The following is a 16,865-nucleotide window of genomic DNA, read 5'->3' as shown; positions in this document are numbered from 1 at the left end:
TATATAAAGTGCAGTCAGCCTGATTTTAATGACAAGTTTCTATTTTTGGCTGTTCTGCAAAGGCCTTCCATGGACCTAGGCTTCCTACAGCCAGAGAGAAGCTGAGGACTCTGGCAAAAAGGGTTGCAGCCTACAGGATTGGGGACACAGTCCTCCTGGAATACCTTCATACTTCAATAAAGGAAATTGCATTGATTGCATTGCGTTTTACCAGGGCTAATAGAAGCCAAATGTTGAATTGCTTAAAACCACTGTGAAGCTGAAGAAGCTAACCTGTATCAAAATAACGTTTTGTCATATTTTCTCAAACTGTCACAATGTCCATAATATTTGAAAAAAATCTGAGCCCTTCTGGCTTCATCTACCATTTGCAAGAATCCACCACACCCGAATCAGAACAGCCAATCAGGACCAGGCAGGAGGAGTGTTCGAAATAGCCTACTACATACTACTGGCGTACTGCTTGTCCCCAAATCAGTATCCAGTATGCAGTATGTGAATAAAAATCATTTTTCCAGTATGCGAAACATCCCCGGATGACATACTACTTCCGCAAAATATTCCAGTACGCGAACAGAGCTATCTCCGTGGTGTACTGCATCCCATCATGCAACGCTACGTTCACGTGACCCAGTAGTATGCTTTGCTTTTGTCGCATACTGGAAACGTACTGCATACTACTACGAGGACCAGTATGCAGTATACAGTATATACTGAGTGCAGTATGCAGTATCCAGTATGTAGTAGGCTATTTCAAACACAGCCAAACACTGCTGGTTCACGTGCATACTCTCAATCTAACTCAGCGAGTGGCTTCCGGAGCATTGCGGAAGCAATGACAGATGAACAACCACATTCAATAATAATAGTAATATAATAACAACAATAAAACTATCTGTGCCTCCTTTGCCAGCTTACGCAATGAAGACAAGTAAACAAATGGGGAAATGCAAGCTATAAAGAAGGGCTCAGTCTATTTCTGAGATAAAACAAGGATTAACGTCGGTGTGGTTTTTCAGAGAATGCAGCTAGCTTAGTTACAGTACAACTGCGTAGCACCTGTGATGTTGCAGTCTGGCTAATGCTAGCTTGTGTCTGATTGCTAAGGCTACTGGTCACCATTCTTTTATTTGAAAGTTACTGAATATATCTTACACAAGTTCCCAGGCCGCCATTTCAGCTGATTTGTTTGTCCTGGTTCTTGTCTTTGCCTGTTCCCTCACAGATAGTTATATGTTCTCGTAACTGCTTTGCTGTTTAAGCACTATTCTCATATGGTTTTCTTACCCAACAACAATCTAAGGTATTAAATAAATGTATGCTAGTTGTTGTACTGATATGATTATTTTTCATCTCTAAAAGATTTATTTCTTTTAGAAGAAATGTTTGTTTGTTTACCAGCATTATTGACGTTTCACATTATGCACGGCAGACTGCTCTGCGGAGAGAGGCTTTGGAGGCGTGGCTGGAGCGCAGCTCAGAGGAAGGGGGAGGGGCGTGTTCGAATGACCAAGATGAACCCACTGTGTCTCATTGTTTCTCATGTTTAACTACGGTTGCTTCAATAATGCAATGTATCTATAATGACTGTGCCCTGAAATTCCCGGACAAATAAAGTTGATTCAATATTACCTAACTTTGCTCTGGAAGGTGCCCCTGCCTGGTATTTTATTGCCACTACTTGTACTCTGAGATGGACAGACCACCACGATGGTCCATGAAAGCATGCGATAACGGCTCAAAATTACGTATTCGATCATATTACAAATAACATATAACATACACAAAATTTCCCCATAACTCTGAAAACACTGAACTCTGATAAGACTGAAGATCCACTGTATGTTACTGTTCTACTGGTCGCCAGTTTTAACAACATGCTATGGGTCAGCGTGATGCAACGCAGTGTCACAGGATTCGGGTGCATACGACTTTTCAGTGTAACTTCATATTGCCTAGAGCACCTGACATCATTAGCAACTTAAGCAGCATGTAACTGAATTACCAGCAGTCCATACGGCACTGGCGTCTCCCACAGAAGACAGCATCTTCAAGGACAGTAGCTACATTTACATTTACTCACTGAATTGATGTTGCTGCTACCCGGAGCAACTTCGTTAAGTTGAATTCGTTAACGAAGCGCAGTTGCAGTCCCCCTCAAGAGCAGCTCGGGGCTAACGACCTCACACACGTGCACGACGACAGCAGCCATCAGCCACGCGTCTTATCAGTGATGCGTGTCGCTATAGTCAAGTTATGTCACTTTGGCCACCTTATTTCCACTGCAGCGTTTGTGCCGTCCGCTGATTACAGCCGAAGTGGTGTCTCATTTATTTTTCAGCATTCGTTTAAAACAGATTAAAAACAAGAGATTAAATGTCCTATTAAAGCGTTCTGACTGAAATGTAATTCTAATTAAGTGCTCCGATTGAGTTCAACTTGAGATGAGCTCATTTGCTGTTCCTGTGTCAGCTGGAGTAAAGGATCAGCCGTGATCTTCATCTTGGCTCTTCTGTCATTGACTAGTGTGGACGAAGCTGCTCCACCAAACGAACAAAGCAATCGGGGTTAATGATGGGCCACAGCAGCTAGCTGGTTCTCTTACACCTGTTTACACGTCCATGTCTTCAGATTACATCAATCAGTCCGATATGTTGCAACCACCGCTGATTTTTAATCTCTAAGGCGGCAAAAACGGACAAAACAAAACAAAAAACAATTACCTGATTTGCAAATCTGTGGTAGCTACATGTCCAGTGTCAACTGGTCTTCACAAATGTGCTGGAACATGTTATTTCCAAAGCCACAGAATGTTTGAACATGATAAATATATGTTAATATATGTTGCCATGTATAATCACCAGACAATGCCATGCTGCACAAGGCTGCAAGGTAAACCTGCAAAAGGACAAAATACTTATTGTATTTACTCCTTTACAAGAGAAGGCAAACCAACATTGACACAAGTCTGGCATGGCAAACGGTGCTCCAGTGAAGGGCAGATGTGTGTCCAATGAACTAGCCATGCGTTCATCAATAATTTACAATTTCTGCACCTGTGTGAGTCTGAAAGCAAAGAAAAGAGGTTTGGTTATTCATTTAAAACAACCACCTTCTATTGACTGAAACAGCAGGGCACAACGTAACATTAAACTATAGAATACATTCAATTCTGGACAATTACCTTCATGGAGATCATTAAAAAGGGAACTTGATTAAAAGTTCGTTTAATTTGAGCATCTAATCTTTTTTTTCCAGACTGATTCTTGAACTCAGATCCACCTGCAGCCCATTTCAGCATATGGGAGTCATCTCAGTGTAACTCAGTCAGTATAACATGGTGAAAATGAAATCATTTTAAAAGGGAAATTACAGCTATTATCATTCGCCAAGGCAGTGAAGCGATCTAAATATCCACTTGAAAAAATGACACGGCCATAAAAAGGACTTGAATTAAGGCTAACTTCCACAGAATATTTGAAATTGTACAGCGAACATGTATGTATTTGTGTGTGCGTGTGTGTGTGTGTGTGTGTGTGTGTGTGTGTGTGAGAGAGAGAGAGAGAGAGAGAGAGAGATAGATAGATAGATAGATAGATAGATAGATAGATAGATAGATAGATAGATAGATAGATAGACAGAGACAGAGAGAGAGAGAAACAAAAAGGAGATAACATCTGGATTAATAAGATGTAGTCCAGCTAATAAAAGTAATAGTAATGTAGTAATAGTGTGATGTTTTTATGAGGTGGATATAATGCTGGTATGACAAATGCCCTTGAAGATATTTATTGCATTAAGAGTAAGTCTAATTTTCTGATAGTTACTGATAGAGGCTTTCACAGAGACACAATCAGATTTCTAAGTTTTACTAATCAAAAGGTTCAGTTTCCTCCACCTGGCAGGCCATGAGAGTAAAAAATAGCTGCAGAGAAACTAATAATAGATTAATAGCAGCCAATTAAACAGGTAGATAAGTGAACATCTAGTGATGGAAGTACAGGGATACATTTATGAGAAAAGCTCTCTCCTGAGAAACCTGTGAGAAACACAGAAGAATTAGCATGAGAGGACAACCGAGTTCAATGGGATTTTACCAGCTCAGGCAGATTTGTTCAGAAACTCTCTCGTGCAAAGTTATTCCCTGTGTAAATCACCACAGTGGACCTTTACTAATATGTTCATCTTTGACCCACAAAAAGAACAAATTCTCTTGAGCCTACTGGAGGTTCATTGCTGCTAGGCTGCGTGTTCATTAGATTTACATTTTTTGCACTAAGAAATCTCTTTGAGATGATTTACCAGCTGTGGCAACAAGTCATTGTGGAATTGCTGATGTCACTATTCGTGCTTTGCTTATAAATAGATGGACATATTGATTATAAATAGATGGACATATTGATTTAAAATTTATTAAATAATTAATTCTGTAAACCTATAAGATCATCCTGACTCGTAATGAGATAGGAAACATTCAAAGAGAGTATAAAATTACAGGGTCTGCCTGAATAACTTCAGTCAGTGCTGTTCATTCGATGGCCTAACCTACAGTAAAAGGGTCATATCTGAAATGTATGAAGAATAATTTCACTATATTGGTTGGATGCTCCATGTGGCAGCAGTAAAAATGGCAGTCTGAGTTATAAAGTTTAACATTCTCAAGTTGATCAAAATGAATACCATTTTTAGATACATAATTTCTTTTTGTAAAAATATAATTAGCCACATCAAGTGATGCTTCAAAACAGTCCTCAGTGAGAAACCTTAAAGCTGTATGTTTAATGTTAGTCAGGGAAATAAATAGGACACACCCCTTTTGAATAGAAAAGAAAGAAGCCACACCCCATTCAGTCACATGTTCTTAATAAGCAATTTGCCTAAACATTCAACACTCAAGGAGATTGTTTGGAAAGTCATCATTTATCCCATTTATTTAGTGCAGTGTGTTATAGGACATGGATGGGGAAAGGATGTCAGACTTTTCAACATGCTTTACAGAAGTTATTTACATAACTGGTGTTCAAACCTTTTGCAATTTGAGCACTAAACTCTATTGTGCATTGGCCTTTTTGGACTGGGGTCTGCTGACCATGGTATCAGTTTGGTCCTGATCTTGCAGGACGTTACTACGCTGGGGCTCATGTGGGACAAATATCACAGAAGCTACAGTGCCATTATTTTCAGCCTGACAAACATGTGCTTTGTTATCAATAAGCTTGTAAGTAATTACTCAGCCCACAGCCAAGGCTACTTATGATCAATGTGTTATGATCAATTCTTCTGTGCTTTGTCCTAAGGCAAGAATCTGTCTGACCTGTGTAGACTGGTAATGCTTTGAAACACTTCTTCCAGTACACTAACTCTGGGAGGCATTCTGTTTTGACTGCATACACACGACTGTCCTTGTACCCACCAGGCTGTAATGTATTCTGTATAGCAGAGAAGAGAGGATTAAAGACATTTATAGGAGAAGGAAAATATTTAGGTTAAAACTTCCCAGAGGCATAGTGGAGACAGACTTCAGGAATTGGGCTTCTAAAAAAGACATCCTAGATCTTGAGGAGACAGTGTCATCTCTGTGGTTATTGTTAATCCCGTGCCTTCATGTCTTCCATGCAAGCAATTCTTATTAAAGGGAAGGGAAAATAATAATAAAAGCTTGGAACCTTTTACACATCAAGAAATGGCTGCTCCAACCTAGACACTCTTCAGCATGGCTACCACCACTCCAGCAAATACAAAGAGATGGGGGGCAATCTCGAAACCTCTTACAGATTGAATAAAAAAAAAAAAGTACGAAGCCGAAGTTTCTATTCTCATCCTGGCTGTATCATTCACACGACATAAACAACCCCCGCCACTCCCAGCCCAGTCTCAAGCATAGCGACATTTTTTCTTTTCTTTCTTATTGAGATGGCTAGAGTTTAGTGCTGGATTAATAGAAGTCTCCATCTGGGATGTGAGTAGGAAGAGGCAGCTGGTTTTTGTTTTTTTTTCTTCTTCTCTTCAGTCCAGCCTTTAAGTAGAGACATCAGTATGGAGCCTGGCTTCACCACCGCTGCAGAAACCGGCCTTTGAAGTTTGCTGTGCTCCATCCTGTGGGGAGTGAAACCTTCTGCGCGGTGTGTGCGTGCGATGCCGAGAATATAAAAGTGGGACTCCGCAGGCCGATGTTCGCCGGCTCTTTTAAATAAAGCTAGGCTCTTCTGAAGGCACTTTTCCGCAGGCAAAGTAATTACACTGTCCACCCACTCGAGTCACTGACATTTTTTGATTTTTGACACGGATGTATGCGCGGACGAATTTACCGAAGACTATGTAGAAATACGACAGATGCCATGTGTATTGTTGCATTGTGTATTATTCTGGTGGAAAATGATGCCCTATGAGTCCATACATTATCCTACACCACTGCAGACTGGGAAGTGCAAATTGAGAGAGCATTTTGAGAGCACTGCTCAGAAAATGCCTTAACACCTCACTCTAATGTCCTTTAATAAGGGACTCGTATTCAGCAAGAGTCACTAAACGGCTTGGTACAAATGGACTAAAACAATAAACATTGCAGAATCAGACAGGGTTAGCTGCTGTGAGTGCTCTCTGAGGCCTGCGTGGTCAGGCACGACATAGTGGCTCAAATTGGCGCGCGCTAACAAGGCAGTGAGTTATGAGGGCTGTATCGACACGTGGTCTTACCTTTTGCCTCCAGAGGGAAGCTTGAAGCCACATATACCTCAAAGTGGCAATGGATTTTTCCCCCATCAAAGTCAAAAATGCATCTGCAGTTTTGTGTACCACACGTTTTTGTTATGTAATGTCAAAAAATACTGTCCCAAAAAGAAATCAGTTTATTTTCACATTAACTAACCCTAACCCTAACTCTAGCACATTGGCTAAGAGTCTTCCCAGTTAACCTATCTCCTTGAGATGTGTCAACAAGCATGTCAATCGATTCACCAATCATCATCACCAAGAAGGGTACAAAAAGGGTCAAAACTTTGGACCAGGAAATTCTGATGTTTTTTTTCCCCCCAATAACCACCCATTACTGTATGTGCATTCTCATGCAGAGTGGTGCTCATCACCATACTCACCATCTCTTCTGTTGAGTTTTGCGTATCCCGGACTGTGGCTGTTTGACAGTTGAGATGAACTTCTGAAGGCCGACTGCGGCAAATTAGACACCAGTGGGCTGTCACACCCTTCTGTGAACAGAGATTAACAAATATGAGCACATGGTGATTTAACAGTCTCATACATCCTTGTTAAGTTCATAAGCTATCCAGTTTAAGGTTACGTTCATCAGAAGCTTTAGAGAAGCTATAGAGCAGCTATAAAGTTAAAGAAACATTCTCACCATAACAGCAGAGTTTAACCTTACTCTCTCACACAGGGAACAAAGTCTCAACCACATGACATGATTCATTCTGTCACATAAACGTTTTTTTCAGAAACCTTGTGCGATTTGCAATTAATGTTTTTTAAATTCAAATCAAAATGGAGTTCCATATAAACTGAGTAATATACTTCTATCTATATTACTGTCCATATCTATACTAATTTATTTATATAGGCTTTTATTATATAAATTGCTTATGCAATTTGAAGTTGGCTTGAATCAGTCAGCTGCCAACCCCATCCGAACCCCCCCCCCCCCCCCCCCCCCCCCGCCCCCACCCTCCCTTCCAGCGAGAGTAGTACATATAAATGGTGAAGAACTTTTTTCTAGAGTCGGCCCCAGTCCAGCTGGTGTAAAGAGACCATAGACTGCTAGCTTGAGCAAGCCAAAATTGTGGTAGACAAGTGTGATTGTGCCAATGGAGGGAAAGGAAAGACAATTCTTAAAATGTAAAAGCCCCAGCAAAGGAGATCTCTCAAGCAGTACAAGAAACCAAATCAGAAGCTAGACCTGTAGAATAAATAGAGGCTCTTGAAAACACATTTAGATCAACAAAATCGGGTGAAGAGCTTTACTGTAGATGGATATGACAACAGCAGACGCATGTCCATCAGCGACTCTTAGATGCCTTGAGAGATCTCTTTTTAAGCAGTGCCAAGATGAGGCGTTTTACCTAGGCCAGGTGATAAAGCTCAGGTTGAGAGGTTGCTTCAAGGGGTGAATGAATCTGACCGCGTGCTACTACATCTCAGACTGAGAGAAAGAAAGGATGATCCTCCCGCTTACCCACAACCCCTTAATGAGATATGAGCACTCCAGGCAAAAGAGCAGGCAGAGTCTGAAAAAGATGAACTCTTAGATTGGAGAGCTGAGATTAGAGTGTTGGAATCCCAGATAAGAGCTATGACTGCTAAGCAGTCTCCCACAATGTACTGTAGCCACTGACTCTGTTCCGAAGCATAAAAAGAAAGTTCCTAAGACTGAGCAATTGACTGAATTTCAAATACTGCAAAGACAAGTGCAGACTACAGAGCAAAGTAACACCAGTAGTATAGTACAGAAGCCTCATTTTTCCTCCAGTAAAGGGCAAAAAGTAACATACTCATGGAAAATGCCGATCTTCAAAGAAAAGTGATACATGCTTTTGTTAGAGATGTAAGGAATATGGCTGTATTGCTACTAAATGCAATTTCAATAATAGGGTGAATCAGGGCCGGAGTGGGACACTTTTTCAGCCCGGGAGTTTCATGCCCAAATCCGGCCCAAAATTAATTTCCCCTCCCAATCGGCCCAAACTAGAGATTGACATGAGCCGGCCCATCGGGAATCCTCCCGAATCTCTCGATTAGCCACTCCGGCTCTGGGGTGAATCCAAACGTAAAAACCAAGCGGTCATAAGTGCATAGATCCCATGTTTAGTCCTGTGTCAGAAACAACATTTGGAAACAGACTCAGGCAGTGTAGTTGAGTGTGACTTGGGTAGCACCACGTTCTCTCCCCTAGGAGAGAACACTGAACTACATGCAAGTGTAATGCTTGCAGCCTATGGGTCCAAAGACATTCTTCATCTCGAATCATCTTCCAGATTCACTCTTGCTGTTGGTGTATTAGTAGAACCATTAGTGCGTCCCTCGTCGGCTACTGATATGAATAATTTTACAGTACGTTTGCATAATGAATCCCTGAAGAATACTGTTGTCCCAGAAGATAGTGTAATCACCCATATGTATCACACAGAACCTGGTACACATGCCAAAGATCTTGAAAACAGCCAGAGAAGCTGGATCCTAATATTCTTTTTTTTTGTTTTGTTTACACAATCCTGAAGCTTGCTAGAACAGGCTAAGGGGCAAACTAGCAGGGGAACGCAATGTTTTCTTATTTAATGAGAGGGATTTTTGCTTGGCCCAAGGCCCAGAGCATCACGTATAGCTAAGAGACACTAAACCATTAAGAAAGATCATGTCATTTAGAATATGCTGACATAAACAATGTGCAGTATAATCTACATGAGTTACTGGCTGCAGGAATAAACAAAGAATCATGTAGTCAACATGTCTCCCCAACCACTACTGCAAAAACATATAAGGGAAATGTGAGGATGCCTGTGGATTATAGCACTCAAAACCAATACACGGTTACCAACCAGTACAGGATGCCTGTGGATTATAGCACTCAAAACCAATACATGGTTACCAACCAGTACAGGATATCTGTGGATTATAGCACTCAAAACCAATACACGGTTACCAACCAGTACAGGATGTCTGTGGATTATAGCACTCAAAACCAATACACGGTTACCAACCAGTACAGGATGTCTGTGGATTATAACACTCAAAACCAATACACGGTTACCAACCAGTACAGGATGTCTGTGGATTACAGCATTCTAAACCAACACTTTAATCAACCAGTACAGGATGTCTGTGGATTACAGCATTCTAAACCAACACTTTAATCAACCAGTACAGGATGTCTGTGGATTACAGCATTCTAAACCAACACTTTAATCAACCAGTACAGGATGTTTGCAGATTATAGCACTCTAAACCAATGCACTATTAATAACTACTGGATGCAAATGTTTCTCTATCATTGATGTTCGAAGTAGGCTTGACTAAAATTGCTATGACGTTTGAGGTTAGGGAGAAGACAACAACCCCCTACCCCAGTTTATGTGTGTGCCACAGGAGATTTACCGGGCATTTGAGATATCAAGGTACTCCATATCAGTGTCTACATTGACAATATAATAGCATTTGGAAAAACATTACAGGAGCTTAAGGAGCATCTAAATTTAACTATTTCAGAATCGACAAATACCAGTTTTGTCAGGTGACATATATTGGACATTGGTCACAGGTAAAAAAAAAAGGTGTCAGCAGTAACACACTGGAAACAACCTTCAGAGATAATTTTTATATTTCCATAGGTACCGTCGTGGTTCATTGCAAATTATTTTTCAGTAACGAGACCATTCACAAAGCAAGAATTTCACCACACCAAAGGTTCACTGCACCAAAATGTACTACAAAGAGAGAGAAAGAATTCGCTAACCTTCACAGATGCCACAAACAAATACCAGTAGATGCCAGTATGAACAAGCTGGGAGCTGTTCTCAGTCAGCCAAAATCTAAAGTATTTAATCCCAATTATCTTAATGCTTTTGAATTATGTTACCTTATCCACTATCTAGTTTTTAGCAATTGTTTCCAGATCTAGTTAAATTCCCTGAGCCCTGTTTACAGTCAGAACAATAACCCACTTACAATCTCACTACAGGTAAAATCAATGCGACAGGTCACCATTGGCTTGCAGCTCTTGCCACCTGGGTTTTCTCATATCCACTATGGGCCAGGTACTGTCAGCATTGACAAATATGAAAGTTGCTCCGAATTATTTTGTAAATTTAAATGGACCCTGTCAGTGGACCAGTGTCACTCTGGTACTGTACTATTGGGATGTGAAAGTGCCAAGATCATAATTAAAAATGAACTGCAATGAATTTATCTGCTAGGGAGATTCCAGAGACCCTCAACCAGAACAATACAATCACAATCTCATCAATGCTTAAAATGCACACACTTGCCAGAAACAGCTATAGACTTAGTAGGTAAGATAGCTTGTACAATTGAACATTTGTATAAAAAATGACGCCCCTGTTATACATGACATTAGCTCATTAGCTGCGAAACTTAACATCTGGATTTTGGCATTGGTATATTTGTTGATGGAGAAAATGGCTTCATTTTCAGAATGAAACCGTTTCTGAAACAAGCTCATCAACTTGCATCAAACGCAACTACAAAGAGTCATTAGAAAAACAAGGCACACATGGACCAATGAGTTAGGACACAGCCCCTTGAGGAAGAAGATAGAGTGCTCCTGTGTGGCACTGGATTAAGGGCCAAGGGTTTAAAAGATGCTAAACCTACCTCAGTAGCACGTCATGCCAGAGAAAAGTACCGGAGTGGTAAAAATCACATAGAGATCTTTTGTCTACTGGACATTTGCTAATAATGTTTGAGCTCTCTGCCAGCAGAATTGTGGCACCTAGACTTGTACAAGAGACCAGTACACAGACAGAAACTGGAATAAACCTAGAACGGAAAGGGTTTGTCACTAATGTGCAAAACGATGAGACTTTTGAGCGAGAGCCTGAAGAAGTGTTTCAGATTATTTATTTAATCTCACATGACTCACACTGACAGTTGGCAGAAATTTTAGGATGACAAGACAATACAACAGAATTGAGCATGTTGTGTTGGGTCTGTAATACCAACAATAAAGACTACTTTGACTTAGACTGTTTACTTGACCTTTATCAGCCAGGTTATACCAGAGCTAAGCCCAACCTCTGACATCATCAACATTGAACACTACACAGTAACACTACACAGATTCCATTACACCACAGGATTTACACCACAGTGTTTAGCTTCCATGGGTGGGAATTATACTAAAGGTATTTTAGTTAAGGATGCTGGGCTTTCTTGCAACTGCTTATCCAGGAGAGAAAGGAGACCAGTAATTTATGTACAGTTAAGGTCAAAATTATTAGCCCCCTTATGAAATCATATAAAACCCTTATCCTTCCAATGACATGGGCCATAACCTTGAGTCTTTATAGTTTCTGTGCAAAAAAAAAAAGCAAAAAATGCAGTGGTCAAAATTATTAGCCCTCTGACAACTAATAGTCAATAGTCTAGCCTTTGTGATTCAAAACTGACAACAATCTTTTCTGGTAATTTCTAACCAAGTTGGCACATCCTTGGCAATTTGTTCAAGATCATGCAAATTGCTTGGTCTCCGAGCATGGACCTGAACCTTGAGCTCCCTCCACAGATTCTCAATAGGATTGAGATCAGGGCTCTGAGAGGGCCACTCCAGAACGTTGATTTTGTTGTCTTTCAAAAAGGTTTTGACCAACTTCGATGTGTGCTTTGGGTCATTGTCTTGTTGGAAGACCCAGCGCCGACCTAACCCTAGACTGGCAGCAGATGACCTGATGTTGTTCTTCAAAATTTCCACATAATCCTCTTTTTTCATGGTCCTATGCAGCCGAACAAGGTTTCCTGTCCCTGAAGCACCGAAACAGCCCCACAGCATTATGCTTCCACCAGCATGTTTCACTGTGGGGACAGTATTTTTAGGGTTGAAGGCCTCGCCTTTCCTACGCCAAACAAAAGCAGAATCCATATGCCCAAACAGCTCAAGTTTGGCTTCATCAGACCAAAAGACAGACTTCCAAAACTCACCCTTATGTTTCAGATTGTCTCTGGCAAAGTTCAGTCTGGCTTTGATGTGCCTCTGTGAGAGCAATGGGGTTTTTCTTGGACGATGACCACGAAGTCCACCACGAAGAGCCCTCACAATAGTCTTGCGTGAAACATCAAGTCCAGAAGAAGCAAGTTCAGCAACAATCATCTTTGCAGAGGTCCGGGGATTCTTGTTGACATCTCTGATTATTTTTCGCTGCAAAGTATTAGAAATCTTGCGTTTTCGACCACGGCCATGTTTATTTTTAACAGACTTTGTTTCTTTGTGCTTTGCGATGATGCAATGCACAGCTGTTCTAGAAACCAAGAAACACTTGGAAATGGCAGTATATCCTTCCCCCTGAAAATGAAGGTCCACTATCTTCTGTCTGAGGTCCAGACTGATTTTTCTTCTTTTTGGCATGATGATATTGCTTCCTACAACAATTATAGAGCAACCCTAGAATATCCCTTTCATTCAGACTCATAGTTCTTCAGGCTTCGAGGGATTTGATTAGGACAATCATGGCACCAGATATATTGTCATATTTCATGTGAGAAGACTTGATACTAGCTCTCTATTACATACAGCTAATTCAGAGGGAAGTTTATTTATTTATAATGAGATAAATTTAAGTGATATGAACCAGCTTCTTTGATGGGTTTAAATTTAAAACAAATGTATTAGAGATTTAGTAAAGATAAAAAAAAATTCTGAATGAGCTAAGTTATTGTTATTTCAATGATCTAGCCCATACAGCAAAAATGAGAATTTAGTACCCTTAAAAGGGCATATGTGTTATAATGTCTTTAAATAAAAAGACCAAACTCGTCAAAGAACATCAAACGACATGCACATTGGAGTGACATTTTTTTAAACAATGAAATTTAATTTTGTATCTCAAATGGCAACAACCCTTAACAACTATTCATCATTGAAAAAGCACTGAAGGGGTCAAAATTGCTAATTTAGCTTAGCACCAAATGAAATTAATGGAGCCAGTTATTTAGTGCTAACTGCTCCATTTTGCGGTTCTGCTCATTACCCAGTATAGAATTTTAGGGTGCAACACTCCATTACATGCATGTCCAAACTTCAGTGATAACTGTAGAGTACCTGTTTCCACACAGTGTCTCAGTGCTGCCCGTTTAGCGCAGAGCCTTACACGAATGGCTTGTAATCTGAATGCGCCGTAATCTGGGCACTTGGGAGGATAGGTTTGAAGCTCCTAGCACCATCATGGTTATTGCTGATAAGGGCAAGATCTATGACCACACTAAACCACAGTCACCAAGAGCAACACTCTTAGATCTCAGCCACTTTATCTGCACAGAAAAAAAACATAGATTTTCCCTAGAATAGTATCATTAAACACACAATTACTTTAACAGCAGTTTAAACCTAAGGAGACTAACTGACAGCAAAACACACATTATTTTCCAGGCTTCAAGTAGATAATTGTTTCATTGTATGTAATATACTGTAAGATATACTGCTGTTTTGTGTGTTTTATTAAATTAAGCAGATTGCTGCAACCCTATGCCTGTAGTGTCAGGGACCATTACTATAATTGCCTTCTGGAAACCACATCAGTACATTAGTGATGTTTCATTAATTAGTCTGAGTACTAAAATAAGAAGACAGTGAAAATGATGAAGCAGTTTAGCTGAAATAACTACCAATAGGAAGTTAATTTGGACATGTGACTGTATGAGTGGGAAGGACATCAAATTCATGACAGCAGCAGTCATTCACCATAACAGATCAGGCGCTTTGTGTCATATTCTGTGAAACAGCTAGTGGATTTCCATTACTGAGGGGACGTCTGACAAAAGCGGTGTTTCTCTTGCAGTGAACGCACTGAGCCTTGTGGTGATTACATTAGCTACAAACAGCTCTGAAGGTGAGCTTCTTGTTAGTTTTTATATACACCCTTGGGCATATAGGACTTTTGTGTCTTATCTTCTTACTGATGAAAGGCAATGAAGACAATGATTTATCTTTTTTTTTCTTTTTTAGTTTTGAGCCTCAGTGCCTAGACCAAGCCCATAACTCACAAGGACATAAGATAATTAAAGTAGGCATGTACCTGGCACTTTTGCTAATGACTATAATTGGAATTTGGAGAACTGTCATGGTGTTTGATAAAGACTGAGCTGCAGCAAAATGTGGTTTTCATGAATGAGCCACAAAGACAAACGGCAAATGGAGGGGTCCTTAGTGCTGACATGTCACCAAATCCTGCCATAGGCAAGATGGAGATAACCTTATCTGGTACAGAATCAAGGCTGTAGGGTCACCCATGAGTAGAAGGGCTAGGAGAAATGTGTGAGGGCTTTGTTCATCCTTCAATATCTGTGTTCATATCATTTCAGAACATTGCTGCCAAAGGAGTCATTCTGGCTCAAGAAAGTAAAAGTCCTGTCATGGCTGCGTTTACTCACTTGATTTTGTTAATTGTACCTGCTGACTTGAGGTCATTAGTGAACCCAGTGAATCTTAGTGAATCTTGTGGAGGACATTTGTTTTGCAAAATTAAACATCCACCTCCAACAATCCAAAAAAACAGGAAGAAGGTTTTTTTTTACTATTAGTAAAGGAAAGTAACAACTCTAAATTGTTGTTACTCCAACTGAAAAAAATGTTCTCCACATGTAGACAAAGAACATTATTTGTGCCCAAACGCTTCCTGTCTTTAATATGAAACTGTTAAGGAGTGAAAGATGTCGAAGCCAGAAAAATATATTGAATCACTATTTAGAAGAGGGCATCTCATCTGAAGATACAGTCTTCTCTCTCTCCCTCTCTTATTGTTCAGAGTCTGGTTTTACAGTTGGCACAGATAACAGTTTGATAACAGTCTGGAAAGAGTCTAAGCATCTACGTACCTAACAGCATGAGAATGGGACAGCTAATGTTGGCAATCCATCATTCAGCACTTGGTGTTAAAACCCCCTCATAACATTTAATAATGCTTTTCAATAAAGCTCTGAAAACAGATAGGACCCCAAAAGACAATTACTATGGGCTACCCTCAATAGCCATAATGTATAAAATAGCCTAACCCTCTTGTTGAGGAAAAGTATAGCAATGATTGAGGCTCTAGAAAAAATCAGTCAATAAAAATTCAAAGCATGAAGCTTGGTGGAGGTGGGGTGGTTTCCCATAATTCATTAGGTCCATCCTTTGGAACTTCATTAAACAGAGAGACTTAACAGTGGAGCGGCATGCGGACATTGGTTTCACGATTCAGACTGCATGATGGGCAGTGATGTCCCCAGAGAAAAGAAACCAGGATTTCTTCACCATGTGTGGACACTGGTCACGTTGGGTGACTACTGATGCAACCCACACCACTGAAAATGAAAAATGTGGAGCAAATGCGTAACTAGCCTCCGGTCTATCCAAGCGTGAACTTATTGACATATGACTCACAGCAGAAACGTTTAAACTCAGACTTAAAATAAAAAATATAAAAAATCAGGAGATATCTCTGACTTTTCTGCCAAATTTTTTTGCCTTGTGCCAAGGCCAAGCTTGTCGTTGCTTGCTTCAGCACTCAGGTTCAGTTAACCTGTATTTATTATTTGAAGTTGCACTGGAGCTTTGCAGACAGCCCCAGTTGGGTTCAGACGCCACAGATCTGAGCAGAGTCCTTTTCCATTTTCGGGTCCTGTGAGCAGACCCACCTAAAGGCCAAGCGGACCTGCCACTGGCCATTCCAGCAAGATCCTATTAAACTATGCGATACAATTAGGCTAAATGTCACAATCAGTAGCTGTTGATGACCCTGTTGACCTGCAGCACACAATCTAGGCATAACAATCACAAGGTGAAAAGAATCAGCCAAAAGGCTCCTCCTGCGGTGGAGGGATGGGTACAAGATGGCAGTGTGGTAATACGTTGTTTGTTGAGCTCTCGGCACCAAACCTTAATGTACATTCTTTCCAGTGTAGTGAGTAAAGTAAAACTAAGAAGCACACTTGTACTCTGAAGTCAATTAGAAAAAGTGATGCCAGTGGTGAGATTGAAAACCATGCTAACATCGCAGTCAACAACCACAAATATAATGGCAGGATGGACTGCACGGTACTCCCACCGAATGAAGAATTCCTGCCATTGCCGGCCCCCTCCTGCCAAGAAATCCACTCTATCTAAGTCCCATGACACAGACAATGATGTTATGTCAGCGTTGTCCACAGTC

General features: G+C 40.5%; 1 protein-coding gene across 1 annotated transcript in view; it reads right to left on the bottom strand.

The window, feature by feature from the left end:
• cntnap3 (contactin associated protein family member 3) overlaps positions 1–16,865 on the bottom strand; it is a 79,213-nt gene that overhangs the window by 49,943 nt on the left and 12,405 nt on the right. The window contains 1 exon segment of the mRNA XM_077020623.1: positions 7,095–7,205. Within this exon segment, the coding sequence (XP_076876738.1) occupies positions 7,095–7,205 (111 nt within the window).

The sequence above is a fragment of the Brachyhypopomus gauderio genome, chromosome 10 (genome assembly GCF_052324685.1).
Source record: "Brachyhypopomus gauderio isolate BG-103 chromosome 10, BGAUD_0.2, whole genome shotgun sequence".
NCBI classification, from domain to species: Eukaryota; Metazoa; Chordata; class Actinopteri; order Gymnotiformes; family Hypopomidae; genus Brachyhypopomus; species Brachyhypopomus gauderio.
This window is presented reverse-complemented; position numbering and strand designations above follow the sequence as displayed.